The sequence below is a fragment of the Erinaceus europaeus genome, chromosome 16 (genome assembly GCF_950295315.1).
Source record: "Erinaceus europaeus chromosome 16, mEriEur2.1, whole genome shotgun sequence".
Lineage (NCBI taxonomy): Eukaryota > Metazoa > Chordata > Mammalia > Eulipotyphla > Erinaceidae > Erinaceus > Erinaceus europaeus.
In genome coordinates, this window is record NC_080177.1 from 52,711,050 (window position 1) to 52,729,217 (window position 18,168).

Consider the following 18,168-nt stretch of genomic DNA (forward strand, 5'->3'; position numbering starts at 1 on the left):
TGCGCCACAGATTAGGTTCAAGAATAACGATGACATATTTCTTGATCCCAACATCTACTACATAGAACAAACAATAATAGTTTGGAGGTAGGGTGGTGGTGGTTCTTTTTCTCTCTCTACTCTATGAACCTCTAGAGTTGCTTGGCTGGGATGCCTTCCAACTGTGCCACAAGGTACAGTATATATGTAAAAGCCAACAGGATCATAGTAATTGAATCTAAATAAGTTTGCTTAGGGTTCTAGAGGGCAAAGAAGAACTTGTTCCCTCTTTCAACCTTTGTATTAATTTTCCCTCAATCCAATTCCATCTAAGTCCTTTGCACTCTAGTTTTACAATCCAATTGCCATTTTTAACCAGGAATAACATTGCTTAAAAACAACTTATTTGAAAACTACAAAAAGTAATTCCATAGAGTCTTGCCACTTGACTGACACCTGTCATCTCATGATAAATGACTCCATTTTCTGCCTCTCTTGCCTTCTGCCACTCTAGCAATGGTCATTTATCATCATCTCTGTCAGCAATGGAAAGCGGCACTGACAGTGCAAGTCAGCAAACATTTAGCACATGGAACTGCGCAACACAGGGAAATTATTATTGTCAGAATAATAATGGTTTAGCATAATTTATTACAGGTCCACCAAATAAGCAAAGGCTAGATGTTATTAGACAGATGGATGGGTAGGCTTGGCAGGCCTCCACTGAGACGCAGGCGGTACTTGATGTGGAAAGGAGAACATCCTCCAACCCAATCAGAGAGCTGGCAGTTCAATTACAAAGAAATAAAGGGACATTCATCATTCAATTAGGCACCTGTCAACCCTCACAAAGGAGAAAACTTCTAACCTGGTACTCCTGGGAGAAGATGCTCAGCAGAGTGGCCTGCGATTGACTGGAACAAATAAAAGAAGGACAAAGTTAATTACTGGAGTGCACGGCAAAGAAACAAAAGAGAGAGGAGCTTCAAAGGTAGGCCTGCTGCCCTGTAATCTAACAGAACATGAAAACAAGTGTGGAAAAGTTGTTCCAGATGAACACCTCAAACAAAGGCTTCCTGCTGCTGGGTCAAGGGGAGAGAAAAAGGGAGAGTATGGATGGTCTCAAAACAAACTAGCTTAAGATTTTTTTTTTTTTTTAACTTTAGAATGATTGTAGAGAACAGGCCTACAGTGTGTGGCTAAGTTTAACAGGACCAAAACAAGGCAGGGTTCATGCCCATTAATAAGTGGCAGGGGTAGATTTTTATCAACAGTAGAAAGCATGCAGTCCATTCAATGGGAATGTTTGCTAGCAAACAGGTCTCCTCTTCTGTAACTTTCTCAAATCCAGAGGAAAAACAGAATTGGTCTTCATGAGAAGTAGCACAGTGGCCACTGGAATAGTCCTACAGAGTACTAGTGAGTTTTGAAAATATAAGCTTTCATGGCTGGAAGCTGAGATGCATGGAGTCTGTCATTCCCAAGGACTGCCATTGGTCTGATTCATCTAAGTCTCAAAGTCAAACACCTGGCAACTGAGCAACCTGGGAGTCATTCTTCCCAAGCGAGAATTTCCCACTCGCAATTGTTCACATTTAGAAATGGAATGATTTTTCCCCCCTCTAAAAAAGCAATCAATACCCTTTTGATTGCCCTCTGCAGATATATCTACCATATCGTATCTGGAAAACAATTCATTATTTCTGTAATATTTCCCTACTAAATGTTATCTGAACAAATTAAAGTGTTAATAACTTGACTTTTATAGCACACCAAAGCACTGTGAGTAATTAAAAATGCTTCTAGTCATAAATGAAAACTCCTGATGCTCAGTACAGGTAATTTGGAAAGTGTGAGAGTAAAGCATTCCCAATGTATTTCTTTACTCACTGCCATAGTCCTGTTATCTGCTGTATTCTGCAATAGATGTGGATCTTTAGACATTTCTACTTTCATGCGATTAGAAGAGTCGGTTACAAAGAAAACACAGGGCAGGCAAATATACCTCTCCTGACTAGTGTATCTGTCATGTGTGTGTGGAGCCCACATATGGATATGGGATCCCAGCCCCCATTACACTGGAAGAAACTTCGGGATTGTGGTGTCTCCCTTTTCTGTCCCTGTCAAGCTATAAAGACAACTTGGAATGGTGAAGTGCTAGTGACAGGGAAAAAAAAAAAAAAAAAAGTAAATGTTTAGCAAGGAAAAGAAATAACCATCTAAAGACTATCTATGACTGTTTTAAAAATTCAAAAGTACTGTAGAATGACTGAGTAAAGATATACATTCACCACATTCCAGTGAATCTCAACTTAAACACCATCTTCCCAATATTCTTAGTCCATCTGCATGTTAGCTATCAGGCTCAGGCAAAAATTACTAAAGTCATGGGCCCCTTGGAACATACCTAAAGTAGACTTCCTAGCTTCTTAACACTCAAAGACCCCTAGTTTCGATCTGCTCTATTCCTACCTTTGGGTTCTGTTTATTAAACAATTTTTCCTGCTGTATCTTACTGCCTTCCAGCCATCATGTTGTAGATGCTATTATGATTCCATTCTGACTTCCCTGGGCAGACGACCTTACCAATGTGTTCTCATAGCTCACCTTCCCAGAGGGAAATATAGAAATAGGTTGGTGTGTGGATCAAACTGCCAATGTCCATGTTCAGCAGCAAAACAATTACAGGAGCCATACCTTCCACTTTCTGCACCCCATAAAGAAATTTGGTCCATACACCCAGAGGGATAAAGATCAGGGAAGTTTCCAATGAGGGGAATGGGACACAGCACTCTGTAAGTGGGAACTATATAGAATTATACCCTTATTATCTTACAATCTTGTTAATCACTATTAAATCACTCATAAAAAATTACTTCAAGGGAGCTGGGTGGTAGTGCAGTGGGTTAAGTGCACATGGCACAAAGTGCAAGGGCCGGCGTTAAGGATCCCAGTACAAGCCCCCGACTCCCCACCTGCAGGAGGGTCGATTCACAAGCAGTGAAGCAGGTCTGCAGGTATCTATCTTTCTCTCCCCCTCTCTGTCGTCCCTTAGACTCTCGATTTCTCTCTGTCCCATCCAACATAAACAGCTATGACAACAATAACAACTACAATAAGTGCAACAACAAGGGCAACAAAATGAGAAAAATGGTCTCTAGGAGCAGTGGATTTATACTGCAGGCACTGAGCCCCAGTGATAACCCTGGAGGAAAAAAAAAATGATTTCACTTTTTTTTTTTAGATATTGGTTGCAGGGTTGATTCTATTGCTAGTAAGGATGTTTATTCAGGATAGGAAGAAAACATTCATAAGTTTGTCTATAAATTATGTTTTTTATTGATTTAACTATATATTTTTTATATTCTTATTATGTCTGCTTGTGTGCACTTCACACACAGATCACCCCTCCTTATGTTGCTGAAAACTATCTTATGATTTAAGCACAAATCTTTATACATTACTGAAGAAATCACTAAATTAGATAATTGTGTGCAGTTAACAACCTTTTCCTCATTATATAGCAAACTGTATTTAAATTAAGTATCTGAAAATAGTCAAATGGGCCAAAAAAATGTTGCTAATAAATCAGTTGGTAAGATTAGGATAGAACTCAACTAGTAGGGTGTTTGTCTTGCCATATGAGGGACCTGGGTTCAAACACCAGCAACATCTAGGAGTACCACCACATTGAGCAAAGCTCCAGTGCCGTGATATCTTTTTGTCCCTCTGTCTCTATCTGAAATTAAAAGCATGGAACAAGTTGACCCAAGAGTGGTAGATATGCACATGGCTAAAGTCCTGGCTACATACACACATACATGCACATGCACATGTGCACACACACACACTTACAATAGGCAAGTCAAGGACCGATGACTAATGAGAAGGAAACTAAATCATGGAGAAAATAAAAATGTAATTGTTCATGCCCATAATAGGAAGACTATGAGATGGCTGGAGAAATCCTTATAAAAATAAAGAGTTCAAAGTGGTAAGCTGATCAGAAGTTGAGAGTTCTATAAAAATCTGAGGACAAAAGACTGTCTTTCACTGGGAAAACTATATTTATAATATTCATAACTCAATTCAGCTACAACCATGATGAGACCATATGTAGTACCCACTGTCTCAATAAATAAGACTTAAGTTCAAACTAGAAGCAAGAATTAATTATCAACTATCAAAAAAAATTCCTTAAAAGCTATAACTTCTTTCTCTCTCTCCCTCTTTCCCTTCCTCCCTTTCTCTTTCTACACATAATAATCACTTAATGTATGTGTGTATAAATAAATGAACTGACCTTAGCAGCTAAATAACAATATACATCATTTTCATCTTTTCTACCCTCAAAAACAAAGAAAGCTGCCTAGGTTTCATTTACAAGATTTATTTATTTATTTCAAGAGAGAGAACCATAGCACACATTCCTCTGGCACACATGATATCAGGAACTCAGGGATTGAACTCCAAATCTCATGCATGAGTGGCCAGTGCTTTACCCACTTCACCACCTCCTGGGCTGCTGCCCAGGCTTCTGGTGCTCTAGTAATGGGAAGAGGTGCTGGATCCACATGTCCTCTGAGACAGGCTGCTCCGTTGCAAGGTCATGTCTATGGAAAGCAGTGCTTAAAGAGGCTGTCCATTTTCACACTATCTCATTCTCCTCTTAACTGGCAGCTACTATGGCTGGCTTCCTTGAAACTGTTCTTCTGTCTGTCACTATGTCACTAAATTGGTGTGCCTAGAAATTGAAAAGTGTGGTGTGTGTGTGTGTGTGTGTGTGTGTGTGTGTGTGTGTGTGTGTGTGTGTGTAAAAGAAACGTTTTTCCATATGGACTTTAAACACTACTGGGGAACTATTTACCTCCATTTAATACTGCAATCAAGACTTCTCAGATGGCAGGTATATATAGACATGGGTGACAAACCAGTTCTCTATCCAATACTCAATATTTACCAAAATTCATTTAGCAAATATACACAATAACTGCAGAGTGTAGGAGAAAATGAACTTAACAGAGCTGGGGGATTGCTGCATAAACTGAAAGGAGAGCTTAGAATAAACTTCGCTGTAATACCCTTTATAGGAAGGAAATCCTGCTCTCATGTGACAACTTGAAATTGCTCTGAAGGAGGAAAATACAGCCCATTTCATGTGTTTCATCTTCTTAAGTACCCCAACTCTGAAAAAAGGTGATAAAAAACCCCTAAATACTATTATTTTCTTTTTAAGCTCTTTTTGCCCTAAATCTAAGAAGATTAATTGTCTACACTCTACTAGGCTCCAAATTCTCTGAATAAAATGAATATTATTTCTGGGCCTCCCCAAGTAATAAACCAATTAAAGGAAGACAAAACAGAATAACAGTACAAAGCATTAGGCTTGGAGGCCTCACAATTATAAGGTTCCACCTCCCTAAATTTCTGTGAAAGGATACAAAAGAACACTGACTCCCATTAATGAGTCAGAGAAGTGTCCCCCTCACCACAGAAATGTAGAACAGAGATCCCCTTTTCTTGTCTGGGAAATTTGTTGCATGAACCGAATATTACACAAGAAGGAGGAAGAACATGACTTGTTTTCACCATAAAATACTGATATTTAGTAAAACTTTTGAAGAAAGTTATTTAACATTACTGAAGAGCAAAAGTTCCTAACTAAATGGAGACCTGAGAATCACATATGGATAGGTACATAAATAAATAAATAAATTATATTATCAATTGTAGTCTAAATAAAATATCAATTTTATATAAATAAAAGTATATAAATAATTTAAATTAGCATTAAGACATAAATATAATATCAATTCTCTACATATTAGCTTGTAATTTTCATAAAATTCAACTAAGGGATTCCTAGTAAAACATGATGAAGTTGTCTTAAAATTCAGAGAAGAATTCATAGTCAAGAATAGTTAATCAACTGTGAAATTAAAAGGCACACAGAAAACTTATTCAGCCAAAGATCAACATGAATAAATTTCAAACACACACATAAAACATACTGTGAAATCATATCCACATTTGATATCATTTATATAAAACATAAAATAGCATAATCAAATAACTATTTTATTCAGGCATATATAAATGTGCTAAAAGGAGCATATAAGGCTGGCAAATACTCAAGAGAATGATTGCCTCAGATGAAGAAAAGAAAAGAAATGAGAAAGATGATCATTCAAATTTGCAAAGGAATGAGGAGGAGCAGGATAAGGAAGGGAAGTGAAAGAAGAAAACTGAAGAGGAAAGAAATTATAGAATAACGTCAATATACTTAATTTCTGTAAAAATAGAAAATCATCTGAAATAAATATGAAAGATAGGTAGATTGAGTTTGCTGTATTATTAATATTTTCTATGTATAATGCAATATTTCATAATAAAACTGATAAGTGATTAGAAAGACAGAAAGAATTAAAAGATAAATTGATCTTTAGGATTTTTTTCTATGTCTAACCCTATTCTAAATGTTCTAATTTACTTCGATAACTATATATACTGCTTTTCCCTCTAATTAACTTAGGTATTAGCTTTTAGTAGTAAGTCATAACATAAATCAGACCAAGAATAAGAAGCCTGGGTGAAAAATACTGAATTTTGCTTGCAAGATTTGATGTTTGGTCATTTTTGTCTGAAGTAATCCAGTAATTCCAACATAATGGATACACAGGTACATCTGTTTAAAAAAAAAAAAAAAGAAAAATGACTATCAACTTTCCCTACACTAATTTATTTTCCTTAATAAGTCACATTAAATTCATTATGGGAAATCCTTGAATCAAATGCACAATCATTTTATTACTGTAGACAAAAAAGAAGAGAAAACAACAGATAATGGTAACTACAACCTATATATTTATCATCTTTCTCTTGCTACTTAAAACTGAACTTTCTTCAGGAGTCGGGCAGTAACGCAGCGGGTTAAGCACAGTTGGAGCAAAGCACAAGGACAGGCGTAAGGATCCCGGTTCGAGACCCCGGATCCTCACCTGCAGGGGGGTCACTTCACAAGCGGTGAAGCAGGTCTGCAGGTGTCTTTCTCTCCTCTTTCTGTCTTCTCCTCGTCTCTCGATTTCTCTTTGTCCTATCCAACAACAACATCAATAACAACAATAGTAACTACAAAAGTAAAACAAGGGCAACAAAAGGGAATAAATATTTTTAGAGACTTATAAACTGAACTTTCTTCCAACTCTGCATAACCTATTAGCTAGCATAACATCCATCATTTCCACTCCTCTATTACTTCTTTACTTCCAAGCCTGTTCTGCCTTCTTAAGCTGGTACCTACTATCTTGAAATGGCCCCCCCCCTACCCCGCTGGCTCTCTCTTATTTGACACAGAAAAGGAGGAGGAGGAGGAGGAGAGAGAGACAGAGAGACAGAGAGATAGAGAGACAGAGAGCTGCAGCACTGCTTTACCTCTTGTGAAGCTTCTCCCTGACAGGTGGGGACTGAAGGCTTGAACCCAGGTCCTTGTGTATGGTTATGTGTGCAATACTATCAGGTGTGCCACTGCAAGACACTTGTTGCTGTCTCTTCACTACTGAGTATCTTTGTCTAAGAGGCCTATCCATAATTCCTCTTCTGCCTCCATCTATAGCAATCTCATGTCAACCCCCCACACACCTTAGATGAAGACTTCCTCATTATCAAATATGTAAGACATACTCTGGTTGATTTCATCGTAATATTGTGTATTATTATGTCCCTTCTCTTTTTTGTCCTTAAAAAATCTTTACTCCTGGGAGTCGGGCAGTAGTGCAGCAGGTTAAGCACATGTGGCACAAAGTGCAAGGACCGACATAAGATTTCGGGTTCAAGCCCCCAGCTCCCCACCTGCAGGGGAGTCGCTTCACAGGCTGTAAAGCAGGTCTGCAGGTGTCTTTCTTTCTCTCCCTTTCTCTGTCTTCCCCTCCTGTCTCCATTTCTCTCTGTCCTATCTAACAATGACAACATCAATAATAATAATAACTACAACGACAATAAAAAAAGATAATAAGGGCAACAAAAGGGAAAATAAATAAATAAAATTAAAAAAAACTTTACTCCTATGAATTCTAGAGCACAATTTTCAAATAACTCTTTTCCCCTCTGCTATCTAAAACACCATTTCCCCTCTCCCATTGTCTTCCCTGGGGTACTTAAAGTAGTCCCTTCAATCCTACTTATTCATTTTTCACCCTATGTGCTCATGTGGGTGACAGTATGATCTGCTGTGACCCCAAAAACTACTTCTATAATTTCCAAACTAACATTCACTTCCACCTCTATTCAGAACTATGGCTTCGATATTTATATTGATAAGTATAGGACATCTCACTTCTTTGGCCACAAATACCTGAAAAACAAATTTACAACCAATGTTTCATACCTACACTTCTTTTTTATTTATTTTTTTTTCTTTATAGTTTTTTTTTTCCCCCCTCCAGGGTTATTACTGGGCTCGGTGCCTGCACCATGAATCCACTGCTCCTGGAGGCCATTTTTCCCCCCTTTTGTTGCCCTTATTGTTGTAGCCTCGTTGTGGTTATTATTATTACCACTGTTGATGTTGTTCGTTGTTGGATAGGACAGAGAGAAATGGAGAGAGGAGGGGAAGACAGAGAGGGAGAGAAAGATAGACACCTGCAGACCTGCTTCACCGCCTGTGAAGCGACTCCCCTGCAGGTGGGGAGCCGGGGGCTCGAACCGGGATCCTTACGCTGGTCCTTGCGCTTTGTGCCACGTGCGTTTAACCCACTGCGCCACCGCCCCCACCCCCCCTACACTTCTTGAAGTCAATTCCTTCCACACACACTAAAGCCAGAGTTAGAAAACTCTGAGTCATTCTTGATTCCTTCCTCTCTCTCTCTCTCACTCTTGAAACATCTAAGCTGTCACCAAACTCCTAGTTTGAAAAACCCAGGAAGTAAAGAATGTAGACTACAAAGAGGATGGATGGCGGTGGATCTGGTTTAATGCACTTATGGGTACCATGCACAAGGGCCTGGGTTCAAGCCCCGGATTTCCACCTGTGAGGGAGAGGGGAGGCTGGGGAAAGGCAGAGGAGGAGCATCACAAGAGGCAGAGCAGAGGTGAAGGTGACTCCTTTGCTCTCTCCCCTCTCAGTTTATCTCAGTTCTTGGTATGCTTCTAAAAACCCCTTCTGTTTCAATAGTTTAATACCCCCTGCTTAACACTGTATTCTATTTACATAACTACTGTATTCTATTTACATAACCGCTGCTGCGGTCTATTTACATAAATCACTTACATTTACATAAAGCATCACCCTCCCTCCAGGGCATTGGTGGTTCAGTGGTAGAATTCTTGCCTGCTCCGCCCCCTCTCCTTGTCACACCCTGATTTTCACCAGTCACTTTTCTCTCCACCCTCTCTACATCACATCCTATTTACACCCTACTTGGAAAGTATGTAAGGACAACATTGTTCGTTTTAGTTAGTTGGTAGTTGTGATAGTTTTAGTCTAGCTTGGTATAGATTGCGCTGCGTCCTGCATGAATAAAGAGACACTGCATACAGCTCAACCATGAGTCCCTGGTCGTCTGTTACCCACCCGTGAAGCCAGCCCATCAAAAACAACACTCAGTCTTTCACCAATGAGAAAGGGGAAGGAAGACTGCATAAGACAGTGTACATGTATGCAGTTGTAGCTCATAAGTAGAGTAGAGTTCAGACTCTTAGCAAAGTCCTTGAGGTTTTTCTTATCCTTGCTTTAAGCCTTTAGTTATCCCTTCCACCTTGCCTCCCTATTTAAAATTCATCTTATTGATTATATATGAGAAAAAAAGAACTTCATATGAGACAGTGAGAGAAAAAGAAGCCAGAGCACACCCTGCACGTGTGGTGCCAGGAATTAAACCAGGAACCTCAGGTATATGAGTCCAATACTCTACCAGCTGAACCATTTTTCCAGTCTAAGCCACTTCTTTCTAGTTTCACAACTCTTTCTCACCTCCAATTCCTCTAGCAGTTTATACTTTAATCTCATCACATCAGTATACATGGTCACATTCTTTCTAGAGTTGAAAATGTTCTTCTCTCCTTATTTTACTTGGGGAACTTCTACTGTCTAGAAAAATATTGGACTCTGGACAATCTTGTTAGAACAAACTCAACTCCTTTAAAAATGAGCAAATTAACAGTCCTAGATCTGAAATGATCAGCCCAACACATTAGTTTACACCACGTATAGGCAAATCAAGGAATAAAAAGTTGTGAGTTAAGTGTGACACATAGATAATGTAGTCTGATTATTTCATTAATCCTAATGTGTTTAAACCAAGTTGTACACATTAAAACAAATACAAATATACTACAATATAAATTATACATCAGCAGGTCCCAAGCCCATAAATTATCATTTCACATCAGCAAAAGATACAATGAATTAAAAGATCAAAACTATGGATTTCCCCCCATGAAAATATGTTATTATGACTCAAAATAGAGGAAATGATGACTTTGCCAGGTAATGTATCATTTACCCTCACTTAGGGCCATTCAGAATGTTAGTTTTATTTTCTAAAATTTTGGTAGGCATCTTTCTGTATTTCACATGTATGTTTTTAACAACAGGGAATGCTGAAAGTTGTATTGTCAAAGGAACAATAACAAGTAGCAGTGTCTTCATTCTTAAGATGCCTGAGTTATTACTGGATAAAAATCCAATTATTATTAAGTCCCAGTTTCACTATCTATATATACTTTATGATTTTAAGATCCATTTCATCTTGAAAGTTATATGATTTTTATCAGCTTTCCAACTCCATAGCTGAGACATTATCTTTTTCCCTCTGTCTATATCCCTAAAACTTGTGATATTTATCTAAAGTCTATGCCTTGATCCTAATAAGAATGACTTAAAATCATGTCGGTACTAAATATTTCTATGTAGGTCTTCTATATCAGACCTATTTGAAGTCAATAGTGAGAGTGATTAAAGTGTTTATTAAGACTTCTAGGCACTCAAAGTAATCAGGCCACAGGCTGAGAACCAGGAGAAAAATAATTAACTCCTTTCATTCACCACTGATTATATAAAGTACCACATCTCCCAAAAGAGGTTAAATAATCATCCCATGGAATACCTAGGTGGGCCTCCTACCTCTTTGGAATGACTTCAAATTGAATAATTTGGCCCTCAAGATTTTTATCATGGAGGTAATTGCTGAAGAAAATAGATGCAATCCTTAATCTTTCAATAAGTTTAGTTTTAGAAGGACATTTATCAAAAGGTCCCAAAACATACAATGAGACATTAGAGAACAAAGGTTTCACTTTTTATTAAAGTGATAAAGCATTTCTCTAACAATGCTCAGCATAATTTAGTAGGTAATTTATGGCACTGTTACCACAAATGGGATGGGATAGTTGTTACCACTAATAATTACATTTCTACTCTATTGTACCATTCTGTCTTTTCTTCTGCAAAAGCCTTAGGGCTAAAAGAACACCAAATAACACTACTAAATTTTGCTACATAATGGAAAACACCTAATGATTACAGATTTATTTAAGAATTTTTTCAAACCACTTTATTTATTAAGGAAATAATGGTTTACAGAACTGTTGTTGATACATACATACAGTTCCTTACCACCTACCACCCAACAATAGACATATGCATACCATACCCACCACTAACCCATTTCACTCTTTACCAGCATGCCTTGGGTAGTTGATGTCATACCATTCCTGCCCCCCAAGTCCAGAGTCTTTCACTTAGCTACAATATAACTATCATGTTTCACAAAGAAAGGGGGGGGGAGAAAAAAGAAAACCAAAAACAATAGTCTATTTATTGTTGTTCTGAGCAGTTATAAAAATAGATATTTTTTATGTTAGATATTTGAACAGTGAAAATAAATGATGTTGATATGTATGACAAAAGAGGGGGGGATGCTTTTCTTAAATCATATCTTAGTGGACCTTCTTGTGGGCCTCTAGGGGATCTTACTCTTAATGTGGGTCAACATTGGTAGGGACTATCTCATTCTCTGAAGGGAGGCTGAGTCAACATACTCTGCCACATGAGGAAGACTGGTCCTGAAATGAGTGCAGCCTAGAATGTTCCTAGCTATGACCAGAGAATGCAAGCTCAGACCTACAGGGATACAGATGTTGCACAGGTTCTTGTGCTGAACAGGCCCCCAGATCAAATCGACTGGGTTTACAATTAACAACATTTATATACTTTTCTCATATTTGGGAGCTACTCTGTGCCCAAATCCAGCTTTCTAGTCTTATTTCCAACTCTGACACCATCTCCTCAGATAATACCTTTAGCCCACCTGCATGTTAGCTGTCAGGCTCAAGCAAAAATTAGTAAAGTCATGGAATATAACTAAAATAGATTTCCTAGCTTTTTCCAGAATGGAAACCACAAATCTCATATGCTATATTCTTACCTTTAGGTTCCTGATTATTATATAATTTGTTCTGCTTTATATCTTAAGGCTTTTTAGCCACCAAGCTGCAGATGCTACCATGATACCAACATGATTTCCCTGGGAAGATGATCTCATCAATGTGTCCTGGAACCCCACTTCTCCAGATAGATCCTCCCGTCCCCACTATGGAACAGTAACAGGTGGGAGTATGGATCAATCTGCCAAGACCCATGTCCAGTGGAGAAGCAATTACAGAAGCCAGGCCTTCCACCTTCTGCACCCCATAATGATCCTGAATCCATGCTCCCAAGAGGGATAAATGTCGGGCTGAGCTTCATTGACGGGAGACAGACGACCCAGGACTCATGGCTGGGTTGTACACAGTATCTCTTTATTCATGCAGGACACAACACAATCTAAGCCAAGCTAAGCTAAACTAAAACTAAAACGAACAATGTTGTCTTTATATATACTTCTCAAGTAGGGTGTGAACAGGATGTGACATAGAGAGGGTGGAGAGAAAAGTGACTGGTGAAAATCAGGGTGTGACAAGGAGAAGGGGCAGAGCAGGTGAGAATTCTACCACTGAACCACCAATGCCCTGGAGGGAAGGTGGTGCTTTATGTAAATGTAAAAGTGATTTATGTAAATAGACCGCAGCTTTGAGTGGGATCAAACTAATCTCATACAGACATACTGTTGTTTAAGCCGGGGGGAGCTGGCATTCTATCCAACAGATAAAGAATAGAAAAGCTTCCAATGGAGGGGATGGGATACAGAACTCTGGTGGTAGGAACTGTGTGGAATGGTACCTCTCTTATCCTATAATCTTGTCAATCATTATCAAATCAATAATAATTTTTTTAAAAAACCCTGCCCCTTCTTACAACCAAAACAATTCCACTTTCCTAAGTACTTACCTCAAAAATAAACATTTAATAAGCATAATTTTCAGTCAAACACCATTCCCTTTGCCTGCTGTAACAAACTGCTTTCTGATAGTAAAGAAAGGGGACTTTGAACTGTAATTTGGATTAACAAGAGTGGGGTCATTTTGATGAGGTTAGTTGCCATGTAAGAAGAGGATGAGAGACAGATGTTTTTTAGTACAATTGCCAAACATAGGCCAATTGAGCCTGTAGTGAGAAATCAGCTATCTCCAGGACAGAAAAGTCCTCTACAGATCATAACCATGCTGACTTATTGATCTTGAAATCCAGCATCAAGAATTATAAGAAATAAATGTCTACTGCTTTAGCTATCCAGAGTAAAGTGTTTTGTTATTGTAGTACAGCATAAAGTAGACACCAGAGTCCTTTCAAAAGAGGTCATACTTTGAGACCTAATGATTTGAGACCTCAATCCTCTGTATTCTCAGCTAACTAATTAATTTGTCAAGTTTGAGGTTTGGATCAGGGTATCTTTGGAGTTCTTTCCTAACTCGGAGTCTCTTCCTTGGGAAGTAAATACTAAATATCCCACAGAAAACCAAATGTGAAGCTACATCAGCTTAATTATTCCATGTTCCGATTTCCCTTCATAGTATCCAGTGTTTTTCTTTGGATTTCAAATGCTTTCTGTATAGGTATATAGAAATGCTGTACTATAGAAAATTACTCAGCTAGTCCTCTTAGAGAATTCCTCAGTTCATGAAATAGTGCTAAAATACTATGTCATCTTTATATCACATAAATAAATGCCAGCTTTACATCACATAAATAAATAGGTGAACATCTGGAGGCTGATTTAATTCTGTGGCCATAATGCTACTAGTCTATATCTAATAAACACAATTATGTCTGCCACCTTCACATAGGGTAAAAATTTTTGGAATATTGCTTGGAACCACTGAAATACTATTTTAGTCTTTTTCGATACAAAATATGTTTTCTGTTCTCTTAATCTTCCTTAATAGATCACAGAGACCTTATATAAAATTGATAAAAATGATTGACCAAATTCACTCCATTATTGTTGTAACTTATAAAGATCAAAGATATAAGGACCATCTTTATCACTTTCTCAAATAAACGTTCAGCTATATTAACACAATAGCATTAATACTGTCATGAATTGACACTTTTCTTTACCCCCTGCTTCCAACTCCCAATTACCAACCTGACATTTTTCACCTTAAGGGTTTGACAACAACAACAAATGCAAGAACTGGCATTAAAATAACTTTCTGAATATTTAGTGATTACAAAGTCTCTGTAATGTTCTCAGGTGGTCAAGCAAACTATTTGAAGCTTCAGATTCTATATTTTCTGTACATTAGTTAGAAAAAGCTGTACATTTTCCATCTTTCCTAAAAAAAATCACCATAGCATAATTATTTGAAAACCACATGACTTTAATAATAAATGCCAAGATTACTAGAGCAACAAACAGAATACCTTAAAATTCACTAAGCTCTTCTGTTATTAAATACAAAATTTTAACTCTTACCACAAACCTTTATTCTTAATTCACTACTAAATCCTTTGGCAGTTAATCTCAGCACTTAATGTCTTTCACTCTGATACAAGCCAATCTTTAATGGTTGTAAATATCTTTCCTACATTGTTTCTTAAGAGAAAGCCCAAGGATGAGAAGAGACGGCATTCAGTCTCCAAGACTATGCACAGCCAACACATTTACACCATGCTTCACACTTTTACTAGGCCATCCTATTTGCTGTATTTTTTTTCCATTCCGGTAGAATTCTATTAACTGCCACTCAACAAATAACTTCTGCTTATTGTGATCTCTGATGACAAAAAAAAAAATGGTAATAAAAATGGTGGGCAGGAACTTAGGTTCCCAGAGGCACTGTTTTATTTAAGTATCATCACTGCGTACTAAAAATATTACTTATGAGACTGAAGCAGAAGAGGTATAAAGCATTATATCCACATCAACAGAATCGGCACTGAACAGGTGGTCAGATCTTCAACCCTAAGTTCTTTCTAATATATATAGTTTTTTTATTGAAGTAATATTGGTTTCTGACACTATATAGGTCTCATGTGTAGAGTACTATAATTCCACATCTATAGATGCTACATTATTAGTTCCATAAACTCAGAGCAAAGAGCAATACTAAACAAAAGGTGAATTTCCATCCACCATCATACAACAATACCCTGTGCTGTTATCTGCCAATCCCCAGTGTGACTCCCATTTTCTTATCACAATCTAAGTGTATATTTTTCAGTTAATTTGCTTCTCTCTCTATTGCTTGCTTTCTTCTTCTCCTTCTTTTGGTTTACACAGACTATTATAGTTCAACTTCTGTATATACTCTATAATGACCATCACAAAAGTCTAGTCTATTCAACATTACACACCTGACTCAAAGCATTTTACCCACCTCCCCTAAAACCCCCTCCCTCTTTGGTAGCAACTATTATATTGTCTAAAAGTTTGATTTTGTACTTTTTTATTCACAGGGCCAGGGGTTCAACCATCCATGATTTCACCACGTCAAGGTGCTTTTTCATTCAGAGACAGACTGCAGCTTTCTTCAGTGCCACAGAACCTCACATGCATGTAGTTCTGGGGCTAAGGCATGTGGCATACACAGCGAGCTCTCTCTTCAGCCCCGTGTTTGTGTTTCTCTAGTTCATTTCAAGGTCCATCCAAGTTACATAAAATGGCAAGAGCTCACCTTCATTGCCAAGCTAAGTAGTTTTATACTGTGTGTATATAACACATCATTTTTATCCACTCATCTTCACATGGGCACTTAAACTGTTTTCATAATTTGTCTGCAGCTAATAAGGCAATAGTGAAGAGAAGGCTGCATATACATTTGCAAATTCATATCTTCATATTCATTGGATAAATGCCCAGAAATCAAAGAGCTAGGTTGCATGGTTTTCCTACTCTAAAAGATTCTTAAAGAACTCTCCACTCTATTCCCTATGACAGCTCCAAATTACATTTCCACCACCAAGGTGCAAGCAACCCAGTGGTTTTAATACTGTGTCCAAAAAATTTCAAAAACCATATACTTACAGGTCACTCTTACCTGGAAACAACTTGATATACTCAACCTAGTTTCAACATAAAATGGGAAATATATAGTATCTTCTATTTTCAACTTTTAAAGATATGTTTAGAAGATGTATTTATTTCATGAGATATAAACTAGAGCATTACTCTGGCTAATGCAGTACTAGGTGTCTAAGTTATAACCAGAAGCCTCAGACAAGCAAGTCCAGCATTCTACCAGCTGAACTGCCTTTCCCCTTTATGTACTGGAAATTTTAACTCATTATTATTATTACTAATATTTATTTATTTATTATGTTGGAACAGAGCATGACTTAGCTTTGGCTATTGGTGGTGCCAGGGATCAAACCTGGAACCTTTAACAAGCAATTCTTGTGTGCTCTATCTCCTTTTAGACAGCTCATGGACTCTCAGGACCAGAAAGTCAGACTCAGAAGTCCCACTGCTAAAAAATAATGTTTGTCGATCTGACCTAGGGCCCATATCTACTCATATTTAGCACAGGATCCTGTGTAACCTCTGCATCCCTGTCAGTCTGAGTTTGATGGGGTTTACAGTTAATGATATTTATACACATTCCTTATATTTGGGAGCTACTCTCTGCCTTAATCCAGCTTTCTAACCCTAGTCTCAACTCTGACATTATCTTCCAAGACAATACTTTTAGCCCACCTGCATGTTAGTTATTGGGCTCAGGTAAAAATTACCAAAATAATAGGCCATTTGGAACATACCTAAAATAGACTTTCTAGCTTCTTCCCACACAAAGACCCCTAGTTTCATCTGCTCTATTCTTACCTTCAGGTTCCTGTTTATTAAATAATTTTGTCCTGCTTTATATCTTAGCGCCTTTCAACCACCAAGTTGCAGACACTACCATGATGCAATCCTGACTTCCTGGGACAGACAACCACAATGTGTCCTGGAACCTCACCTCTCCAGAACCCTACCCCAAAAGGGAAAGATAGAAACAGGCTTGGGGTATGGATCGAACTGTCAATGTCTATGTTCAGCAGAGAAGCCTTACAGAAAAGCCAGATCTTCCACCTTCTGCACTCCATAAAGGATTTTAGTCCATACTCCTAGAGGGATAAAGAATATGGATCTCTCCAATGGAGGGGATGAGATAACAGAACTCTAGTAGACAGAAATGTATGAAATTAAACCCGTTATCTTACATTCCTGTTAATCATTATTAAATCACTAATAAAAAATAAAGTACAAAAAAAAAAAAAACCAATGTCCAAATCACACCTTAGCAGAGATTCCATCAAACACCAGAGCCACCTCCTTGGATCTGTCCAGGGTGCTGAGAGGTCCACCATGGGGTCTACCTGGGCAAGTGTTCACCAAGCCTATTGGAAGCACCAGGCACATCCTGGTTCCTCCTGGAGCTACTAGACCTATTCTTTGACATCTTCATAGTATCCTAAAAAACTGTCACTATGATTTATGTGTACTATCCCCACCCCCGCCCACATACACAAAGCATTCATCTGAAACAGAATGGGTGCTCCATCTACAGAAACACAGCTCATACTGTATTACATTCTCCCCAAATTTGGATGTGCATGAAAATTGCACCCCAGTATTTAGACTAGTCTGACTTTGAAATAATAAACATAAGTTCTCTTCTCAGCATCAAAATGACCTCCCAAGCTTGTACTCACTGCTACCACAGATTAGAAGCAGCCAGAAAGGCTGCCCTTCCCATATACAGATGCTAAGGTTATTAAAGGCAGGATCTACATGGAGAAGGGTATATTCCTGAATCTGCTAGAAGTACCAG

The 18,168-nt window shown here is 38.0% G+C and overlaps 1 protein-coding gene across 6 annotated transcripts in view; it reads right to left on the minus strand.

Moving 5' to 3' along the window:
- CDIN1 (CDAN1 interacting nuclease 1) overlaps positions 1-18,168 on the minus strand; it is a 301,784-nt gene that overhangs the window by 231,266 nt on the left and 52,350 nt on the right. For 5 of the 6 annotated variants that reach the window (XM_060175165.1, XM_007527854.3, XM_060175162.1 and 2 more), the window contains exon 2: positions 848-893. The exons of the other annotated variant lie outside the window; for it this stretch is intronic. In XM_060175165.1, coding sequence (XP_060031148.1) covers positions 848-893 — 46 coding nt within the window. The remainder of the gene's footprint in view (positions 1-847; positions 894-18,168) is intronic. 6 annotated transcript variants of the gene reach the window in all.